We start from the raw sequence: 22,194 nt of genomic DNA on the forward strand, positions 1-22,194 counted from the left end.
TATATTCCTCCTGAATCAGTTAGAAAGGGTTCAGTCTGAATTTGGAGGCCATTTCTTCAGAAAAGTGCAAACCTCTGGGCTTGACGTATTGAAGAAATTGCACAGCATCCTAAATTACATGCGAGTGTTTGTATAGGTTTACTTGTTTTTGGGTGAGTTTTCCGACTCTGCTACTAGCAGGGGCTCGCAGCTCTCACCCAGAAGACCACAGAGATGAAGCAGGTTTAGCAACAAGCCCTGTTTGGTTTTACATTTTACACGCCGGTGAATGTCAGACTCATGAATAATCAAAACAAGAACAAAGTCTTCGTTGGACCACAGTTTGTTTTGAAGTTTGTCTGCAGAATGCGACTTCCCGGTACTTCTCAGCGGGATTCAGGCAAAGTGGGTGATTCAACTAGTGCGTCAGTGCAGGTAAGTTGTTTATAGGACAGCAGAAAATGTGAAATATTAAAAAAAGGGAACTGAAGCTCAGTAAATGGAATTACAGCTGAAGTAAAGACAGGAGTGAAGGTGATGACATTAAGACTTGACTTTCCACTTTCTGTTCCTGCTGTCCCAGCTCATCTTCATCACTGTGTAGGCCCCGACATGACCTCAACAGGACGGACTAATCTTAGCTCCTCACCTTGAGGCCACTTTCAACCTACAGGGTTTTTAGGTATCTTGTCAGTCCAGCAGAGAACCATCAGGATGTTCTCTTAACATGCAAATGAGACGAGAACAAATGTCCCTGTCACTTGTGGGGCTCCTTGTCCCAAAGTGTTTAACACTCCTCCTCTTAACCCTCCCTGCCCTAGCAGCTTCAAAAACCCTTCTGCACCTCATTCACTTTTTTTTTCTCCTTCCCTCTTATGTTCTTTAAATGAGCTCTCCAACTCCACTTCTTTCTCACAATTCAATTTTACAAGGCCATTATCCCGGGTGTAATGTGGAGGTTAAATATATCGGGGCAGACATTATGTGAAAATAATTAGTGCTAATGAATAATGCACTCATTCAGCTGATGAAGGATGGTTGTCAGGGTAATAGACTGGGAGGGAGGGGCCTCTATGACAAATGAAATTAAAATATTTAAGTACTGCTTTATGGTCTTACGAGGCCCTCACACACTTTTCTTTTTTTGTCTGTTACTCTCCACATGGAGCAACCCTGCCTTTGAGATGTGGGCCAGTAGTTGTGCCATTGTGCCATTACCCATCTGCAACTTCTGTTTCACCAAGGATATTTTACACTACTTTACTCTGCACCATCCCTGCCCCCATAATCACTTTGATTGCAGCATGTGCGCAGATTTTATTGACAGCCATTGTCTGTCTCCTCGATTATATTTCGCTTCTTTTATTTAGAACCGCTGCACTCATTCAGCCTTTAACTATTTCATTCTGCAGCCATAATGTGACAATGAAGGATGCAGGTTCTAAATTGCCCAGTTTACAGCACCCTTCCAGCCAATTGGCCTCCCTAAGATCAATAATGGCAAACCAAGCACTCTGTGACTGATAAATGGTAATGCATCGACACCGTTTCATTAGGAATGATGGTTGGAGGAGGGCAAGAGGAAGTGCCTTTGAAAGGAGCAGAAATCCCAACAACCAAAAGTACAGTGTTTTCTTCTTTGATATAAAGAAAACTATATGACCAATAAAAGTCAACTGACTTCAAGCATCCTTTCAATTTGGTTTGTACGACTTGTAGCAAACAACTTTGAGTTGCTGTTACAGAACAGCAACAGTAATGACAGCAGCACAAAATGTGCCTTCTGACTAAATCCCAACCTCTACATTTGTCAACTTTCTGCTTTTGAATATGGAGGTTTACCAAGTCAGTGTGTTCGCTCTCTGAATGTGGTTTATTGAACGGGAAACAATTATTAGACTAATAGACATTTAGTTTTTCAAGGTCCGGGTCATGTGATACTGGAAGGATAGAGTTTCTTCATCAAAAATATTGTACTCCAAACTCCTCTGGGATAATCACTTTACATGACAAGTATTTTGCTTGGCAGTTATATGCTCTTAAATGGGCATGAGTGTGTGCTGAAATTTGGTTTAGAGGTTCACATAATATAGAGTAGTCTGCTAGCAGATTGTCTAAATCGTCTAGAAGAAGGAAGAGAGAAGGCAGGACTTCTTGAGGAAGCTTGGGTCCTTCAAGGTTTGCAGGAAGATGCTGCATATCTTCCATACGTCTGTTCTGGAGAGTGCACTGTCTTATGTCGTTTTCTGTTGGTGTAGCGGCATCAGAGCCAGAGACTTAAAGACGCTCAACAACCTGATAAAGATAATGTCACTGATAATGTTCTGATAATGTCACTTATGTCTTCTGGTTGCAGCTTTGTAGAGTTTTATTCCATCAATTCTTTCTAGTGAATGATGGAAACATAATTTAACAAGCTCCCGTTGCTATTTTGCTCTCTTTGTGCTGTATATGTTTTGTACTTTGGCTTACACCAACATAAAGCAGTCATATGAACAGTGAAGAGAAATGATACGGGAGCAGCGTGTGAAATAAGATTCACGAAAAGTAAAATGTGAAATTTTAATTTGGCTGGAACATCACATTCTTTTATAATAACACAGCACCTGCACCTGCACCTGTGCTGTTCATACAGGTGCAGGTGTACATACAGGTATGAACACAGGTGCATATGTACCTGTATTCATACAGTATTCATACAATTCACCCCCTTACCAGGGGAACACTACACAATTCAAAGTACACCATTCACACAGAAAGAAAACTTGAAGATGGTAGCATAATGTTGCGAGGTAGCTTTAGTTCAGCAGAGAAACCAGTCAGACAATTACCCAAGACTCACAGCCAGAACTACATTAGGATGGTTTAGTTTAGTGGTCTCAAACTGCAGTCACATGCAAATTTCGTTCAGAAAAACCCTGGCAATGATTCAAGCCAAGGACTCTGTTGTAAGGTTGTCAAATACGTCCTTTTCCTTGCTGGGTCACGGAGGGGTTGGTTGTCTCTAGTAGTCATTGAATGACAGGCGGAGTGCACCCTTGACAGATTGCCTCTGTATTGCAGGGCAACTTTCTGACTAGGATTTGAATCCATTACCTACTTGCTTCAAGTCAACAGAGTTACCAACTTTACGCGACATCTGCAGGAACACAGTCAAATTGGATTGGAGATTATTGCACATTTTTTTTAAACTTAAACTAAGTTCAGTTTTCACAGGACAATGGCAAACTGTTCACACAAAAAAATGCTACAAAGCGCTAAAGAGTGCTTTTCTTTCCCTCAGGCACAGCAGAAACAATCTCACTCACACAAGCCTTACTACCTTCTTTTATTAATCTCATATTTTCTATATTAGTGCCTTGTACATTTGACTTGCAAAACAGACCTAATTATCGGGGGCCGGCAGTTTGCAAGCCACACATCAAACAGTAAGTTGCAGTAAAAGCTTGTATGATCTCCTCTCCCTTTTCCTGTCCTCCCCTTGCTGCCACGTGCCAGAAACACTGATTATAACGGGAACATTATGTGGGAATTACAGCGAAACAATTTACACTTAATGTAGCAGTCGTATGAACAGGGAAGAGAGATGGACAAAGATATAGCTGTATCAATAATGCATGCTTTAATTAAGCAGCTGGGAATGCACCGGGCAGGATCAAGGCATGAGGAAAGACAGACAATGAAAGAATAGTCGGAGGAGGAGTTGGGAGAAAGACGATGGAGGAAAAGGAACTAAGAATAAAAGCGAGTGACAGAGAAAATGGAAAACGGAGCAGAGGGTGAGGAGACGAGAAGGAGGACGAGGAGGAGGGAGAAAGATCAGAATATGTTTCTGTGGGCTTGTCGCGCGCACTGTGATTCATGGGCAGTAAATATGCAAAGCCTGATGGCCATAAGGCAATCAGAGGAGCGCCACTCATCTACATGTTGCATAGTGGGCTATAATCCATCTGAGGGGCAAGGAATAATGATACCAGGAAGCAGGAATAAGAGCAGGGTCTGTTTATTACCTCAGACAGATCCATAATGCATACAGATGTGCAGAAGGCACAGCAGCCTGAAGCCAGAGGACTCTATTGAGAAGAAAAGACAGTAATATTGTTTTTAGTGTAATGAAAGGCAATCTGATTTAAGCACCTATTAAAGCAAATAAGTCTGCTGTCATATAAAGTTTTAAAATAAGCACTGGAGCTATGGCCATGCAAGATTGGACAATAGTTGCATTAAAAGAGAGGGAAGATTTTTTTTGCACGGACACCAATAAATAACACGGGCGCTGCATGTGAAATCAGGCTCATGAAAAGTAAAATGTGAAGTTTTAATTTGGTCCAGACATCACGTCTTTTGATGATAACACATCACCTGTGTGAATAAAACCCACGTGGCGAAATAAATGCCTCACTTCTCTGCGTCATTGTGTTTACTCTTCTTTATTTGCAAAGAAACACGCACAAGCTCACCCCCGCACCCCCAACCTCCTTGTAAGGCGAAGTCAACACAGGGATTTTTCTAGTGCCTGAGTAAGTAATAAATTGTGTTGAACATTGATAAACTAATGCAATTACCTGCAGGGCAAGAGAGTCAGCTAATTTAAAGATACCAGGTTTGTTCATGTGGTGGGAGGCTCCTGAATAGGACCCCAGGGTGAGAGATGGCGCCTTTATTACATTTGAGAGGTCAGCGTGGTAGCACTGTATTAGGATTGATCTTTTGATCCCTGCTTGGAACGCCCCCTATACACATTCACACGCGCATAAACACGCACACACTCGCTGCAGCACCCCATCTGGTTTGTGAAAACAATAACAAAACAAAACAAAAAAAAGCTTATCTGGCGTAAAGGGTTAACTCTGCCAGGCAGGCAGCCTAATTGAGCACCACACATCTCAGCTACACAGCAGAAACAGCAACCTGGAGGGTTGTAACAAGCCAGGCGTGACTTATTCACATAATAAACCAAGCAGATATCTAAATGAGCCATTGAGCTAGCCAAAGGGAGAGAGGCCATTAGGCGGCCCGGACCATGGGTACATATTTGTATATCTACAATTGCCCTATCATTTGCATAAGGGGCTGCCTACAGAAATGTTAGATGGTTCTCATACTCCGGGGTCCTGTGACACAACAGAATACCTCTACACTTATTCTAGGAATAATAAACAACTCTGTCGTGTTTATTTTCTTCAAAAACAACAACAATTTTACAGAGGTAAATTATTGTCATTTTATGTGATTTTGTATTGTTCAGAATAAACAGAGAGCCTGTTTTTATTCTTGTCTCATATGACCTCATCTGTACTGATCTAAGCTGTTGTACAATAAAAAAATGAAACATTGTAAAGCACAATAAATGAAAGGCGACGTTTAGAGATACTTTCTGACCTGCTGAGAGGAGATGAGACACATCCATTCATCCATTTTCTAACACCCTTGTTGACGGGACAAACAACCTTGCACACACACTCACACCTAGGGAGAATTTAGAGAGACCAATTAACCTAGCAGTCATGTTTTTGGACTGTGGGAGAAAGCCGGAGAACCCGGAAAGAACCCACCATGCACAGGGAGAACATACAAACTCCGTGCAGAAAGACCCCTGGGCCAGGAATCAAACCCAGGACCTTCTTGCTACCAACTGCGTCACTGTGCAGCCCGAGATAAAACACAGTGATGGGAAAAAGGTCCTTCTAGGGACGGGTGTTACGAATTAGCTCTGGCTATACACACTGTGATGCTGGCAGTAGATTGTCTTGATCTATGTTTCTTGTAAATAAACGACACAGCCACCGATGACTGCAGATAAACAGTTTTCATGTAATGGTAGGTTGTTTCCCCATCATTTCCACATTCATCAGCATGTACACGAGGTTGGTTGACAGCGCTAAGACACTCCTTCTGGCTCTGATTGGTTGTTTTTGATTAGGAGTTGTGTGTTTCTGCAGAAACAGCTCAGGGAGGAAGTGGAGGAGCTTCATCTTTTCCCAGATTACCTGTCTCATACTAGATATTTTAGAAAATTACATACTGTAGCTTTAAATGTGTCAGGTGATGAAAGACATCTTAACGTCAGGTAAAGAAAATGTGACATGACAATAAATGGTTTTCAATAGCAACAAGTCTTTTACATCACAGCGGAGGAATTCTGGTCTACTCTTCTTCGCAGAATTGTTTTGTTTCAGAGACACTGGAGGGTTTTTAAGAATGAACTGCTTGTTTAGCATCATGCCACGGCATCTTGACAAAGTCATTCGAAAATCTTCATTTTGTTTCAGCCGTGGAACCATCGTAGGATCGTATTGTGCTATAAACAGGTTAGAGATGTGGGTGACGAAATGATGGCCGTATCGCCATCAGAATGTTCTGGTAGAGAGCAGAATTCATGCCTTCATCTACAGTAAACGGTTCAGGTCCTGAACGTAGCAAAGCGACATCAAGAAACAAGTCAGGGTGTTGAGGTTCTGCCTTTGGGCACTTCTTTTGAACACTTTCTCAATTTTAAATAGCAAGTTGTTCAGGTTGCAAAAGATAAAAACTTGATTTGACTAAAATAACATTATTTACTGGTATTAATTACAGTGTGATTGATTTAAAATAGAAAAAAAATGGCAGTTATTATGTCAAAGATACTTCAAACTTAACAAAGATGCTACTTAAGAACTTCCAAAAGGTTCTTACAAAATGACACCATCTGATTCAGAATGACAATAAGTTGGACAATTAGCTGAAAGGAGCATACTCTTTATTTTCGTTTGTGCTTTACAAAGGCCTAATAAAGACTCTATGGCCTTATCAGCATTTTAGAGCCCTTATTGAGTCGGTTTAATTGCATGTAATTAAAAGTATAAATCATTCCACTGAAATAATTATTTCGTTTAAGTATAAAGTAACATCATAAAAAGAAATGAAGCTTCTTTATAATATTCCTATCAGAAGAACATTTTCACAGTAAGATTATATAATCACATCTGCAGTAGACAACATCCCAACAGCATGCTGTCACAGCATGCTTCAGAGTTCCTCCGATTCTCCTCCAGTTCCCCACTAATCCAACACACTTGCATCTCTCAGTCATGTTGGTTAGTTTAAACAATAACATAGGGTGACCACGAATCAGCAAAGCCTCGTGGAAATCGGTCAGGGGTCAGCCTGTAATGTGACCTCTGACACATAATTAAATTGCCATCTTTAACCTCGGTTACAACCTGTCACAGCGCATCGGATTGCATGCTGCAAATCACTGTTCAAATCAATGGCAGAAAAGACGGCAGGGGGAGGAGGGGCCCGCTGTGTCCAGTGGTGTCTGCAAAGAGATTGTGTTTAATGAAGCTGAACTGAGCAGTGATCATGTTAGTGTACCGTCTAATTAGATTCGGGTGAATGCTACGCCCGGTTATCCTCGCAGTGACAGGAGGGTTGCAGATGAACCGCCAGGGAGCTGCTGGCAGTGTTTATGTAGTTTCACCATAGCAAAAGTCCAGAACGTTTACGAATGTCTGAGCAACGTTTGTTGCAGCTGAGAGACCTTTCCAATCACAACATATTCTCAAGAGGAATTGATTGTTTGGATCATATTTAGATTAGTCTGAGAAACAAAGTTAAAGGACTTTTCCTGTTCGACTAACTTCTGGATAGTTGTGTCTTTGTTAATTTAGTTTTATACCTGATTTTTGATTCTTAGCAATGTTGATGTGGTGTTGGAAACTACATCACAGTTGTGAGAGACTGATAGGGAGAATCACAGCCTGAACAAATAAGTGTTATTGCCTCACTTCATCATAGGGCCTATACAAAAACAAGTAAGATGAAACATCCTGTATGGTGGGAAAAAATTATTGTATCACCAATGAACACCACACGTTACTTTGGCAGAAAGTTGGAGTATCTGTGAAAAAAACATCCAACTAAGCAATAGAAGATCAACTAAACTTAACATGAACAAGCAAATTTAGACATGAGTTAAGCCTTGTAAAGTTTAATCGAGTTTTTCTTACCAAATGGCTCAAGTAATGATTGAGCCATTTGGTAAGAATGGCTGCTTTTGTGCTTTAAAAGGAGTCGGTTGTCTTTGGAAGTCTTCTAGTCAGTTTGGAGAGGAAATAGTTGTTGCCGAGTATCACACAGGTATTAATAAAGGTCTAAACCCACAATATTAAAATCCTTGTTGCTGCATTGTGGGATATCAAAATGTTTCACGACCTTACAATGTTCACTTTAATGCCATTTTTCTGATGACGTTTACTGTATTAGCAAAATTTTCCACAATATTGGAGAAAAACAGTCATTCCTCACTAACATCCTTACACATCTGAACATATTATCAAGTAAGTTTAAATCTAATTACTTGTTTTAAGTCCTTCAATAGTGCATAAATCCTTCCGAGTACAATTAGCGTTATTGAAATAGGTACATATTGAAAAAAAGCACTTCCTTTTGTTGCCAAGTAAACTGTCAACAGAAGGTGCAGAAGTAACCTGTCTTTCTTTATTGATGCTAATTGGCAGTTCCTGGAGTCACCTACTGTATGTGGTCAGCACAAGTGGTTAAAGAGTTTCATGAAGCTGAACAACACCCCAGTTTTTCTAGACAAACCGAGAATGATGTAAAGGGATTTTTAGGGGGGGGAAAAAACGAGTGTTTTGTCTTGCAGCTGAATATTTATATTGAGTTTAGTGGATATGTTTTACAGCTGGAACTGTCAGTATCAACTTTGCAGCAATTCCACACCTGCCACTGGGCTTACATGGAGGAAAATATGTCCCCGAACTGAAATAATCCTCAATAACGATGCGCTGATTATGATTTAAAGGCTGCTAGCTTTGTTTCAAACTGTGCCTTGCTTTGTGGCCAGGGCCCTGTGTTGTTTAAAGGGTTGTCGGGGTATAAATACTAAATTAATCATGCTTTGGCTCAACTTGCTGGGGACTGAAATTTGCTTATGGAGTCCCATGATCACATAAAATATTAATAGTTTCACAGAGAGCTGGCATTGTAGAGGGGGGGCATGGCATACGAAAGCACCAAGATGTTGGTGAGGGGGGGAGGGGGGAAGTCACTGCTAGTTTCCCATCAGAAACACCTTCTTCACATCTTCACCTTATACTGGTAAATGACCAACATAAACCGGTGTTGACACTATTTATCCATTGGGGTGGATTTTGTACATGTAGGAACTAGTTAAGGAGTAATTGGGATTAACTGGCACAAAGCTGTGTTTTTGTTATGAAAATGCAGCAGTAATATTTAAATAAATCTGAATAAATCATAAAGCGTGCTACGTTATGCAGTTTCCTTGTTGTTACACATCCGTGTGACCGATTTCTTGAGCCCCCGAGGGCTTCAAAAAGAAAGTGAAAACAACAATCTCCAAGCAAATACAAGTGAGATTTTCGAAAATATTGGTCCCTTCTCTTTGAATTTAGAAAAAGGAACCAATAGATGATTTTCCAACGCACGAGCAAGAGCTTCCATATTTAATAAATTTCCTTTTTGTTTCATCTTCACATCAACTTGGAATCGGTCCAGCCCGACTTTTGTTGGACGCATACCTTTACTCTTGAGTTTCAAATCCGTATTTTATAACATTATAGCAACTCCTTTCAACTTTTCATGTCATTTGTCTCCTTGACACAAATCTGAAAATAAAGACTTATATAATTGATGACACAGACATTGTAAACTTGTTATCCTGTATTTTTAGAGCTCCTGCAGAGCCAATGAACACTCTCTGCTTGCTGAGACACAAAGGGTGGCCGAGCTCTTAGACTCCTGCATGCTGGCTGAAGGTCCACCGAAGCTTTTACATTTATTTATGCTATTCATAAAATGTCTTGCGCATGCTTGTCCAAAAAAAAAGTAAAAGTCCATTTAATTTGTCACATCTCAGACTAAAGGAAACAAAAGTGTGCAGGTAAAACGCCACGGTTGAGGCAACCAAAAATCATGCTTGTTTGAGTTTGGTGGCACCACAGTAGGTAAATGAGACAACAGAAGGGGGCATTTCACAGCCACATACTAACAGATGAAGAGATGAGGGGAGGCATTTTTGGTGCTTTGCAGGAGGAAATGGTTTCGGTGATGAACAGCAGATATTTCACAAGAGCAAAACTGATTTCTCACAATTATCCCTGCATGGCTGACAGACGCCAAGGGGAGTCTACAAACAGTGAACTGGGGGACACTGATTGGGTTATTTTTCCTTTCATATTCAAGACTGAGGAATTGAAAAAGATGCAATAGACTTGTACCTTAGCCAAATACCAAGACTCAAGTTCACAAATAAAAGCATAGGTTCATTAGTTGGAATGACCCAAACCATGTGAGGTGAGAAGGGGAAATGAGCTGAGAATACATGCTTAGGGTAATTTAGCTGCCTTTACTTAAGGATTACGGTGAATGAATTCTTGCCACAGAACTGTTAATTTTAACATATAGGAATGTTTTTTTCCAAAAACACTGCCATACTGTCCACAGGAAAGCTTTACATTAGCTGTGTTTTCTTCAATTAAACGTAGTGAAAGAATGAGAAGTTTCAGTAAAAGTCCAACTCCCTAATTCCTATAGTAGGTCTTCAGTACATCATGGATGGAAACTTGGACACTAGAGTCAGAACAGGGAAGATGAAGGTGCCAATCGCTCTGAACAGTTTACAAAGGACACGGAGACAGCCTCCCAGTCATGCATACACACACTCACACCTAAGAATAATTCAGAGTAACCAATTACTGTTTGGGTATAATGACCATCAATACATTTGGTGGCAAAACAGGGATGCTTGTACCATGCTGAGGTATAGGGGTGGCAGCATGATGCTATGGGCCTGTATTCCTGCAGGAGGAACTGGTACACTTCATAAACTAGATAGCAGCCCTGATACCAACCAAATATAAGCTGCTGAATTAGAAGAAAGTTGCAAAAGACATTTCAGACTGTTTCCATAATTAATCTTACTTGTTGATAAATAATTGCATAATCACCCAGATTGTTGTTGGAAATGCACCAGTTCCAGTTTTTCCAAGTCCTTTGGTACCAAATTGGAGGTTCTACCTCATCTACAGCAAAAAGATATTGTTTCATACCAAACAATCCAGTTCAGCATTTGCTCTATGTTTATATCTAGTAGTATATTATTTTGTACATTTAAATTGAATAGAACCTCCTTGTATGCAACAATGCTTCCATCAACCCATGTAGGCAACTTTCTACATATGGTAAACAGAATAAACATTTATCAAAAATATTATTGCCATTACAGCAACACTTGATTCCACAACAAAACAGATAGAGACAAATCCAAGATGAAATCTGATAAAAGTTGAAGATATTTGGAAACAAAGTGTTGTGAGCGGAAACCCCGATGACTCTGAAAGAGAAAAAATGTTTGATTAGTGGAATATGAAAGATTTAGACTTACCAAAATTGTAATTACGTTCTTACCTTTGCATGAAAGTGCAATCTGATTTACCTTACCGGTCCAAATGTTAGGAGTTTTACCATTGAATGAACCTTTTCAGGAAGTTTGCTCTTAAGGTGAAGAGGAAGTTTTTTTTGTTTTCTTGAAATGGTCTTTGGTATTTTTTTTCAGCTCTTTTTGTAGAGCATACTTTTTTTCACACTGCCAGTTTGTTTTGGGTTTTTTTGTATTTTTTTTTGTATTTTTTCTTTTGGTTTTCTGGCAGGTTGATTTCAGACCATTTCAATTTCTTTATTTTTTTTGTACAATCCAAAGTAAAGCCAAGAAATAAGAAGCCAAACTTTCATACAAATTACAAACCAGGACATAAAATATTTACACAAAAGCAACTTAATACTATTCTGCAGAAAAAACTACCATCTGTTGAGTTAAATCACAACACAAGTCTTTTTTTTTTTTTAATTGAGCGCCCAACTAATGTGTCTGAGTGGCCAGATTTAACAATGCACTTTGAGAACCAAAACAAATCTACTGTAAGAGCACTAAAAGAAACTGCACCGTTTATCTGGTTTACATGTTAAAATCAAACTGCACAAGTTTCTTCTGCTAGTCAGCTATGTGTTAGAGGAAAAAGGTCTATCCAAAGTAAAATGTGCCTTTCTAATTCCTGAACAAGCACTGAAATTATGCTGGATCATCGCTCTTCGTCCACACCAGTGAGCGTCGGAGGGAGCTTCATCTGCGCCAGGAACGAGGCTCGTTGTCGTCTTCCTCCTCGTCGTCGTCTTGCAGGAATGCATCGTCACTCAGCGACTCCTCCGGGTACTGATAAAAGAAGACAATATTACTGTGGATGATTAAAAAGTGGAAAATTATGTCGATTTTTTTTTTTTTTTACTGCATCACTTTAAGAGGTCTCTAAGAGAGAATAATTCACTATCTTATAGTATCATTTTCTAACTGCCTAATGAAAGTACAAAAATTTTCATGCAAAATCCAAATAAAACCAGAGGGTAATTCCTCTCTGTAACATGTGATGGCTCCCTCTAGTGTTCTCTAATGCAATATAAACAGCTATTAAACAACCTTTCCTGAGATATGTCTTAAGACGGAACATCTAAAGAACTTTATTAGAGTAAATATTTAATCGCGAAAAGCACCAAACTGCAGGTATTGAAGGAATTTCACCAACCTCATCTTCCGGTGGTTCTTTATCTTCTGCATCTGCTGTACTGAGAGTGGTGGCAGGCTTATGCCAGGCCAGGCGTAAAGTCTGGCTGTTGAATCTCAGTCCGTGCAGAGCCGCCTGCAGGTGGATCAAACAAAGTTTTCCTGGTTAACTGCAACTCGTACACAGTTGGATCTAAAGTCAAATTGCGGTGTTTAAATGAAGGACAAATCGCGTGGTTCCTCACCTGCTCGGCCTCCGCTCTCGTCTTGTATGTGACGACTGCAGAAAGTTTGTTCTCGTCAATCTGGCAATCTTCAATCTCTCCAAATTGCTACAAATAATAATAATAAAAAAATCTGTCTTGGTCAGCAAACTTAACTTGCTTCTTTCTGAAGGATTCATAAAACTGGAACTAACAGGGAAGAGTTAAATGGGAAGAGAAATGTTTTTATATGGTTCTTCTTCCCCATCAAGCAGCTTTCATATATTTTCAAAAGCAGGACAAATATGAGTTAGAAAGCATTAGTGAAACATTCTGTCTTTGTTAATAGTATTCAACCGTCTTGTCAGTGTCTGTTTTGTGTTCCCCATGGAAATACAAAAGGTTATTCTTTGTTTTAGCTTGGAGTTTTACCAAATCTAGTTATTCAAGTCAATTAACTCAAAAGTCAGCGTGAGCTAATCATTAAGCCTTATTAACAGAATTTGTATGTTCATGAAAATTTTAAAAACTGATTAAATTATCTCTTTAGTCTAGTAAAGATGTACTTCACTGAACAGATACTGTATGACCATCAAAATACAATCATGAATACTTTTAGTTTTCCATTAAAAAAATAAAACAAAAAAACAGTACTGAAATAAATTGTAATCTAAATCAAGCAGAAGTCAGTGTGACAGAGTGCAGAGAAGCAACATCAAGGACTTTTAGGCTCCCAGCAGTCCTCTGACCTTTGACTTAGAAAAGAGTCAAGGCTCTCCAGTTTTAGACCAACTCACAGCAAAATGGGGAAGTAAGTCCACACAGTCGGCATCGGTGAAACCAGAAATTTCCAGCGCTCGAGGTCGATGGTCCACAACTGCATGCAGCGGAACGCCCCGTCCACGACCTCTGGATCCTCTCCCCCGGCTTCTGACAGTGCCACGTCCCCGGGAATGGACGCCGCGGCCTCGTCCTGGTGACAGAATCCCCCTTTTAGCTGCCTGGAAGACAAACAAAGCACACACAAAAAAATATGATGATGCAGAGAGGAAACTCATGTGGAACGTTTCAAATGATGAGAACAGCAGTGCCCCCATGTGGTTGCTGTGAAGAAATGTTGGGAGGATTTTTATCTGATTTTATTTTTACGTTAGTACCTCAATTTGAAGAAGGGTGTACTTCCGCTTTAAAGAAGCTGTGTCCTCTCCAGCCTGAGTCTTCTGATACAGATCAAGCTCTGCATCAAGCAGCTCCTTCTGTGCCTGAGAGAGTTATAAACAAATATAAGAATTAACGGACACAATTCTAGAAACTTAAATCCAACTATAAGGCAAAGAGGGGTGAGAATGCGAATGCATATTCACACCTACAACTTTTCCACATTCTGTCCCACTACAGACAAAAGCTTGAATTTATCCAACTGGGATTTTATTTGATAAACCAATACAAATGCACGACTACAAAGTGGAATGAGACTTTATATTTTTCTATAGAAAAAAGAAAAAAATGTGGCATGCATTCACCCCATTTTACTTTCAGTTAATAAAATACAGTGCAACCAGAATGTGGTAGAAGAGCTAAACACAAATGTATCCATTTTGTTGTTAGAATCATGGATTTCTGACACCAGCAGGGAGGAAATCAATACCTGAGCTTTGCTCTTGGCGGTTCGTAGAAGGCTGCTGCTGCTGGAGATTCCCTTTATCTCTTCTTGCAGTTTTGTTATGCTTTTGGTTAATGTGCCCAAAGTTTCCATGATCTTGGCTTTATCTTCTGCCTTCATTGTTTTGTTCTTCTCAAGTTTGGAAATCAGGAGCTGCAGTAGGGAGAGACAGAAAGTTACAAAGTTACAAAATACTCTCCTCTGTGCAAGTCACTACAACTAAAACCTTCTCAGATAATTCATAGGTGAGTTAGATTTCACTTCGCAAGAACGTTGTAATTAAAGAATGCATGAGTAAATGCAGAGAGGCGAAAGAGAAAGGATGTCACTTTCTAAGAGGAAAAACTTCTGTAAAATAAGGTGTTAAAATTTTCCAGAATAGTTTTTTTTTTTAAACTTAACAAAAAGCTAAATGAATTAATTTACCTTCTGTGTCTCAATGTGCTTCTCCAATATTTCCTGTTTCTTCTTCCTCACATCCTGCTGTAGTCTTAGGGCCTCCTGTGTGAGCAAACACTGGGTCGGTTTCCAGATGACCTTTTACATCCAATTCAACCACTCCTACTTTTCCATCATCTCCTTCGGCTCTCACCTGCTTCTTTTTCAGAGCTTCCTCTGAGGTCCTCTGGGAAGGCTTCCTAGCAGCAGGATTATACACAGTCTTTGTGATCCCCATCGATGTCGCAGACACCTGAAGGAAAAAAGACAAACAAAAAAAAAAAAACACGGCATATTGAAGATGTTTGATCTGAAAAGTGAGGAATTATAGTTCTGAACAAAGTGAAGATTCACTTTTTCCACAGGAGCAGCAAGTTTGGGAGAGAAACCTAGACGATCTTTAACTGACACTTTAGAGGCATTCTGGAAAAGGAAGGAGAAAAAAAAAGAGACTTCTTAAACATCCAGTGTAGATTTTGACGTGTAAATGCAATAAACCACATCTACAAAAGAAGATCGTCCACACGGACCTGAGAGGCTACGCTGGAATCCTGAGTGGGCTCTGAGTTTGGAGGCATTAGGGGTCCGAGTCGATCCTTCACAGACTGCTTGAGAGTTGTGGCTGATGACTGCGACAGAAACAACACAGATTTTAAAGGAGGACTAAAGAACAGCACTTTTCTCTTCGATGTTAGTGTTTAAAACATCGGAGCATTTGCATCACGTTTCTTTGAGTGAGTCATAACTCTCAGTGAGCAAAGTGGCTTTACTTTAACTGAAGAAAAGCCACTTTTTCTTTTCTTAAATGCAAAAATGGCACACATTCATGTCTAGATATATATTTTTAAAAAGCCTGGAAGATGGTTTTACATTTAAGAAAAAATAATCCACAAGACGTTATACTCTTACAAGTCCCAGTGATTAGGATAATTTGATTTTGCATCTCACAAATTTTTAATCTATAAACCTGTTCTCTATCTTGGACCATGAACCTGTTTGTAATGTCCAAAGCTGTGGACATATTCTCATTTAATCTGGTTTCTTAGATGGCAGGTACAAAGATGAATCCACATCACTAGAAGAATGTACAAAATGTCGGGTTATTATTTCAGTTCTGGCTTATTGTGTTTATCCAAGAGGATTGTAGTCCGATAAATAAAGTCTTCAAACTTTAAAAGCAAAACTGCTATAAACTTTCACTGCTCAAGAAGCCTTAAAACTTCCAAAACTAATATCACGTTTGTCATAACCACACATTATGTTGCTGAAAAGTCATCACATGTTCATTGCCAAACATCATGTTTGTGCAAAATACAATACGGTAAAAATGATTAAATTAGTGAAGTTTTATTGCTTGTGAAAGAACAGTAGACAATAATCCAACGATAGATTGGAAGTGAGCTCTTACCATGGATGACTGTGGCTGTGGGTGAAGCTGCTGTGGCCGAGACTGGCCCAGTCCGTCACTCATGTCATCACGAAACCAGTGGACCTTGATGAAGCGGTTGTTGAGAACAGCTTCGGTGCTTTGCATAGCTCGCTTGGCCTCTTCAGGAGAGGTGAACTGGATCAGAGCTCCCTCCGGGTCATTCTGATAGGCCACCTGGCAGAATTTATCAGCACAACACAATTCAGGAATCCAGAAGTCAGAATCTTCAAATCCATTTTTAAGAAACTCACTCTGCCCAATAAAAATTATTATGCAATGAACAACTGTTCAGTCCAACAAGCATTTTGGAAAGCATAAAATTTATTATTGATCCCCACAATAGCAAATTTTGTTGGACGATAAATTGTCCCAGAAGTTATTGCGATAAACAATAGTATTGTTGTTTTGAGACTATCTTCAGCTAATATAATGATACAGGCATAATAATACAAGTACTGTCAAAGATCAATAAACTTTCATTTCTAACTAACATTTAGAACTGGAAAACATTTTAAATATTCAAAAGAAATAAACAAAACATCCGAAACAACAAATAAAATGGGTTTGAAGTCTCTCCAAACAAAACTGCCCTTCAAACTATGAGTTGAGACAAAAGCATCAGACTGAAGACTTTTGTCATCCAGCCTTTGGTAGAAAGAAAGGTGAGAAAAACAACCAATCATGCAGATTGCAATTATTAAGTTTGTTTTAATTTGTCATATAATCAATTTACTTTTTGCTCATTGCGACAAGCTTAAGAATCACACAGGCACTAACCTGCAAGTTGACAATGGTGCCAAACTTGCTGAAATGCTCATTGAGTTTGCTGATGTTGTTGAGCTCAGGTGGAATTTGCCGAACAAGCAGCTTGGCGTTGGGGGAGAACTGAGCTCTTTTATGGTAACCCTGGTGATTTAGTTTGTTGAAGTTGGGTCTAAATAGAGAAGAGACATTCATCACATTTAAAAAAAAAAACATATATATGAATAGAAGCAGGAAGTGCAGACCTTGATTTTAGAAAACTTACTTGTCAAACCAAGGTTTCTTGCATGGGCCTCCATCATGAAAGGGAGCAGATCTCTTCCTCGAGTCAGATTCCATAACGATCCTCATGTTGTTGTTGGGAATCTTGTCTGGTAAAACACAAGCAGTAACTCGTCTGAGATGGATTTACTTAAATGGAAATTGAATATTTGGGACAAAATGGTGTGTTATATAGTGCATACTACTAAACTTTGACTCAGACAAAAATATGGACTGAAAGTGATTGGCTCATAGATGAATTGTGCCCAATACCTCTCAATGGCTGGTCCATCTCCCCCATTGTGAGGCCAATCAGATTGGGTCTTTGAGCGTTGACCCGGTGACGGTACATCGGCCTGGAGGTGCTGGTGATGCTGGGAGCCTCGGGATTGTACACGTCAGTGTCATAGTGATCTGCTTGGCAAACATTAGACACAGCAGAGGCGCATAGCTCAGAACGACACGACTCAAACGCCTGATGAATTAAAATAAATAAATCAGAACATAAGCTCTTGTTTTAGAAGTCATTACCAGGGGCGAAAAGCGGCCCTGAGGCTTGAGGAAGGGACGGGCGCATCCCAGACGTGACGATGGTGGGAACAGAACTGGTGATAGAAATGGGAGGAGCATCCATGCCTGCAGGCTGCAATGGAGGAAGTGGTGGAGGAGGACCTGTCCAATAGAAAACACAACGTAATTTAAAATCTTGCAGAGTACCTCAATAAGAGATATAAGTCAAACACAAATGTAGCTATGGTGAATGCTGGTGTGTGCATTTCAGTATAAACTTTTAGATCTCTTATTCATACAAATACAAACAAAAGAAATGTTAATAAAAACCATTCAACTGATTGAATGCATGTTTACCTCAAGCTCTTGTTTAAAAAAGAAAAAAGTTATTATGCAATCTTATTTTTGCTGCATGCCGAGGAAGTAATTCGGTCTTCGGATTCAAGTATGTAAATCCAAACAAAATTTCTCTAAAATAATCCCAATTCCTACCTGCAACCGGAGGAAGACTCGGTGGAAGGGCGCCTGGTGGAGGTACCGGGGGTCGAAGGTTCACAGGTGGGGGGTTCAATAATGGTGGTGGGGGTGGAAGGCCTGGTGGGGGTGGTTGGTCCACGCCTGGGATTGGTGGAGGCTGGAAGGGCAAAATACTGGGCAGATTGACGTCCTCCACGACGACTGGATCGCTCCCGTGATCAAACGGACACATGTCCCCTCGCATGCATAACCCCTTTTCTGCAAAACACAGTAGATCATCAAACTACAAAAAAAAAAAACACAATTGTGATAGATTAAATTATAAAAAGAAAATAAGTAAATTGGCTTTCCTACCATCATAGTCCCTACACCTTTTCCTTTGAAGAGGCAGACCACGATTGAAAGGTCCACGATCCACAGGGGGCTCGGGACGAAAGTCTGACCAGCTCTCGTTGGTGGTGTTATGATGATGAGTCGGGGCGATGACCGTAATGGTGCTGCTCACTGTCGGGTTGGGGAAGTGGGAAGGTGTTGCAGTAGAAACGAGCACTGCTGGAGTGTAGACGTCAGCGCTCTCTGGCCTGTCAGCGCGCTCATGGTCGTACTTCAGCTTCCCTGATTCTCTGTCTGTGAAAACGCAACCATAGCCATTTAGAAAATCACTTATAGAATGCAAATATTTACCAACTGAAATTACCAGTGCAGGGCTGGGCAATATGGCTTAGAAATAAAATCTTAATTTATTTTTCATACCAGACCCAAGTTCTGATTTTAACCTATTTTTTTCTCATTTACATTTCTAAAAAATTAAATTACAAATGACAGAAAATATTTTCAAAAAGTGGCTCGGATTTCAATCATAGCTTCTTTGAGTTGTACAACAGGGTATTAGGACCTGGTTATGATAATATTTATTTAATTATGAGAATATAGTCTCAGTAATAGCAAAATAAAGGTGCAGCTTTTTTTTTACAGAAGCAACACATCTACCCTAAAACATCTTAAAATTACAAGATAAAAGCTTGGATAGAGTAACCAGGATCTGACATAAACAACTTGTGAAGCTTTTTCTTCGAAATAGACACAGTTGTTTGCATGATTGTTTCAAAGTCTTATTGATAATTTGATGCTGATGTGTTAAAAAATTAAGTATATTTATAAAGTATTATTTCTGAAGTTATACCAGAGTATAACTCACAAGATACTCAACATACCTAATTTTTTTTGTGTGTGTGTTTTGACTTTTCATAAAATACAACTTTATTCTTGAAATGTTATGACTTTATTCTCGTAATTAAAAAAAAACTAAACAAATTTTAACCTGGCCCTAATATTCCATTGTAGAGTTGATCTGAATTCAAAGTCCAGGTAAATAGAAGCTGTAGATCACATTTTTAAAACAAGATGGTTGGCCTTTGGTGCACTGACATCACTATGGAAACCCAAGAAGTGATTTGGAGAGTAAAAAAATCTAAATTTTCCAAAAATTAAATGTTCAAAAACCAAAAAAATTGATTAACTAGTAAAATCAACATGACATTACAATTAAAAAAAACACATTCTTGGAGGTGTTTTAAAAGTTTATATTCCTACCTCGGCTCCTGCTTCTGGACCGAGTTCTGCTTAAGGACCGGCTCCTACTGCGGTCACGATCTCTGTCTCTGTCCCTGTCCCTGTCTCTTTCCCTCTCTCTGTCACGGTCTCGGATGCGCTCTTTGCTCCAACTTCGGCTGCGACTTCGGCTGTGGCTGTAGCTGCGGCCTCTTCTGCGGTTGTAGCGGTCACGGTAAGAGTCCCTCCTTGGTGGCATACGATCGTAATCTCTCTTCCTGGAGCGATCGTCTCTCTTGCGGTCATCACCTCGCCTAACGACATCAACAAGGTCAAATATTAAGCCATAAGACAACTCTATGCAAAGAAGACAGAGTTGTACAACTTAACAGCATACACACCTGCCATCTCTGCCATAGCGTGAGCTTGACTGAAGAGGACTATGATTTACCCGGCGAGGAAACTTCTTGTCTTTTTCTTCTTCACGATTTGTTTGTATCTGAGCAGGAGAAATAAAGGTTAAGTAATGTAGAAATGTCTCCTCCTGTCAGCTATAAAGTGCAAAATCTGAAAAACATTGACGACCAAAACAATCTGGCAAAACAGAAGAAATTGCTTTGCAAACATAGGTTGCTTGTATTTGCACTACAGACAGGAAAAAGGCAAAAAGACTTTGCATTATTAAAAATACTTAAATAGGATACAAAAATTATTTGTCATATGCTACCCGTTTCCACAAACCTTAAGGATCAGTATTTCAATGACAAACATATCCTATTAGTTACAGAGCAGGACGTCAGCTGAATGTTATCTAAATGTTGCACATCTTGAGGATCATCCTTCAACAAACTGAGAACACTATTCAAGTTCACAAGCCAAAAAAGGTAGGTTGAGATCACCACATAACTGACTGTCATTGTTTGAAAGTGTTGGATGAGATCTCAGGTGTTTGCATGTAAACTTATCAAAACTGAAATCAGCAGACCAGGCTTTTTAAAGATCGATGATCAGCCAGACACCTGCAGTCGGTGCACCCTGGTGCATTCCTAAAGTATTTAAAAAGTGCGGTTGTAAATACTGATGATATTGGAGAAGAACAAAAAAATAACCTCATCTTTCTTCTGCTCTTCCTTCTCAACTTTGACTTGTGGTTGTTCTGGCAGTGGGAGGTAGCTTTTGTTGTCGATGGCTTCGAAAAGCTTATCCACAAATGGCTGGGTCTCTGAAAGAAAGTTGAAAATCAATTTATTTGTCAAATGGCTATTGTCAAATGGTTCCCAGTATGTAAAACATTATGAAATTTACTACACAAAGCTCTAACCTTTTTGCAGAAAAACATCCAATTGGTCAATACACAGGGCTTTCAGTTCCTTTTCACTTTTGTCCTTCTTCACCAAAGCAACAACATATTTTGCGAGAGCAGAGGGGTCAGCATCACAACTGGATATCAGAATAGAAAAGAGTGGGTACACGTGAATATGGAAACAGCTGTATTAATACACTAAAAACGGTTTGGATACTTTATGTCCATCATAAATAAAAAATAAAATAAGTGCAATCAATATGCGTATTTTATTAACTATTGTGATTTGTAATTCGCATCTAGCGTGGTCAGACGCACATTTAGTTAATGTGCGTGGCTAATAATGCTAACAGTACTTACATGGGCTCCAGGGTTTCAGACAGCCATGTTTTTAAAGCATCGAGGTTATCAATTAACATCTTCAATCCACCTGAACTTTCCCTCCACCACGGCCCGACCTGAGGCTTGCTAAATCGAGGCTACTTATTCGTTTAAAAGAAGGACCCGCATACACCAGTCAAACTTTCCAGTTCACCTGCTGGCATTCAGAAACCTTGATGCTAACAGCGCCCTTAGCTAACTTACCGCGATAACGTTCGATAGCTTAGTTGTCTTAGCATATGTGTCTTTGCAGGCCCTGAATGCGCACAAAAACAATTTCGGGACCAACGAAATTACTGTTAAAATCAAAGAGAGCAAAATGGCTAATTGTACCGATTAACTAATCAAAGCCGTAATGTGTAGCTGCTTTTTAATCTGTTAAAATAAAGTGGCATCCACGTTTAGTTGCTACTTCGCCTTCGAGTATTTACTTCCGCTCGTATTCACGTTCACAAAACTCTGGAAAAATCGCGAGATGGAGATTTGTCCGCGCCATTGATTTGTGAGTCATCTTCTTTCTGCAAAGTGTAGCACTCTTCAATTGCGTTAGCAATGCTAAACAGAACCATGTTAAAAGAAATGCTTTTATCATACAGCTGCCATAAAAAGTCAAATCTCAGTCTCCTACAAATCATATTTCGGTAAGAGAGTAAGTTA

General features: G+C 39.7%; 1 protein-coding gene across 1 annotated transcript; it reads right to left on the bottom strand.

Annotated features, from left to right (window-relative positions):
* Positions 1 to 10,336: 10,336 nt before the first annotated feature.
* Positions 10,337 to 21,988, bottom strand: rbm26 (RNA binding motif protein 26). Its single transcript, XM_032560470.1, has 22 exons — positions 21,517 to 21,988; positions 21,175 to 21,293; positions 20,963 to 21,075; positions 20,255 to 20,352; positions 19,896 to 20,167; positions 18,657 to 18,929; positions 18,318 to 18,560; positions 17,847 to 17,987; positions 17,589 to 17,729; positions 17,320 to 17,425; positions 17,070 to 17,226; positions 16,272 to 16,466; positions 15,394 to 15,492; positions 15,218 to 15,286; positions 15,018 to 15,116; positions 14,852 to 14,926; positions 14,411 to 14,578; positions 13,920 to 14,024; positions 13,560 to 13,763; positions 12,805 to 12,891; positions 12,582 to 12,695; positions 10,337 to 12,214 (listed from the first exon to the last, which is right to left on the bottom strand). Exons 1-22 carry the CDS (start codon positions 21,573 to 21,575, stop codon positions 12,125 to 12,127), a joined length of 3,027 nt encoding a protein of 1,008 aa, XP_032416361.1. The 5' UTR covers positions 21,576 to 21,988; the 3' UTR covers positions 10,337 to 12,124.
* Between the last annotated feature and the right edge of the window lie 206 nt (positions 21,989 to 22,194).

This window comes from Xiphophorus hellerii, chromosome 4, assembly GCF_003331165.1.
Source record: "Xiphophorus hellerii strain 12219 chromosome 4, Xiphophorus_hellerii-4.1, whole genome shotgun sequence".
NCBI lineage: Eukaryota > Metazoa > Chordata > Actinopteri > Cyprinodontiformes > Poeciliidae > Xiphophorus > Xiphophorus hellerii.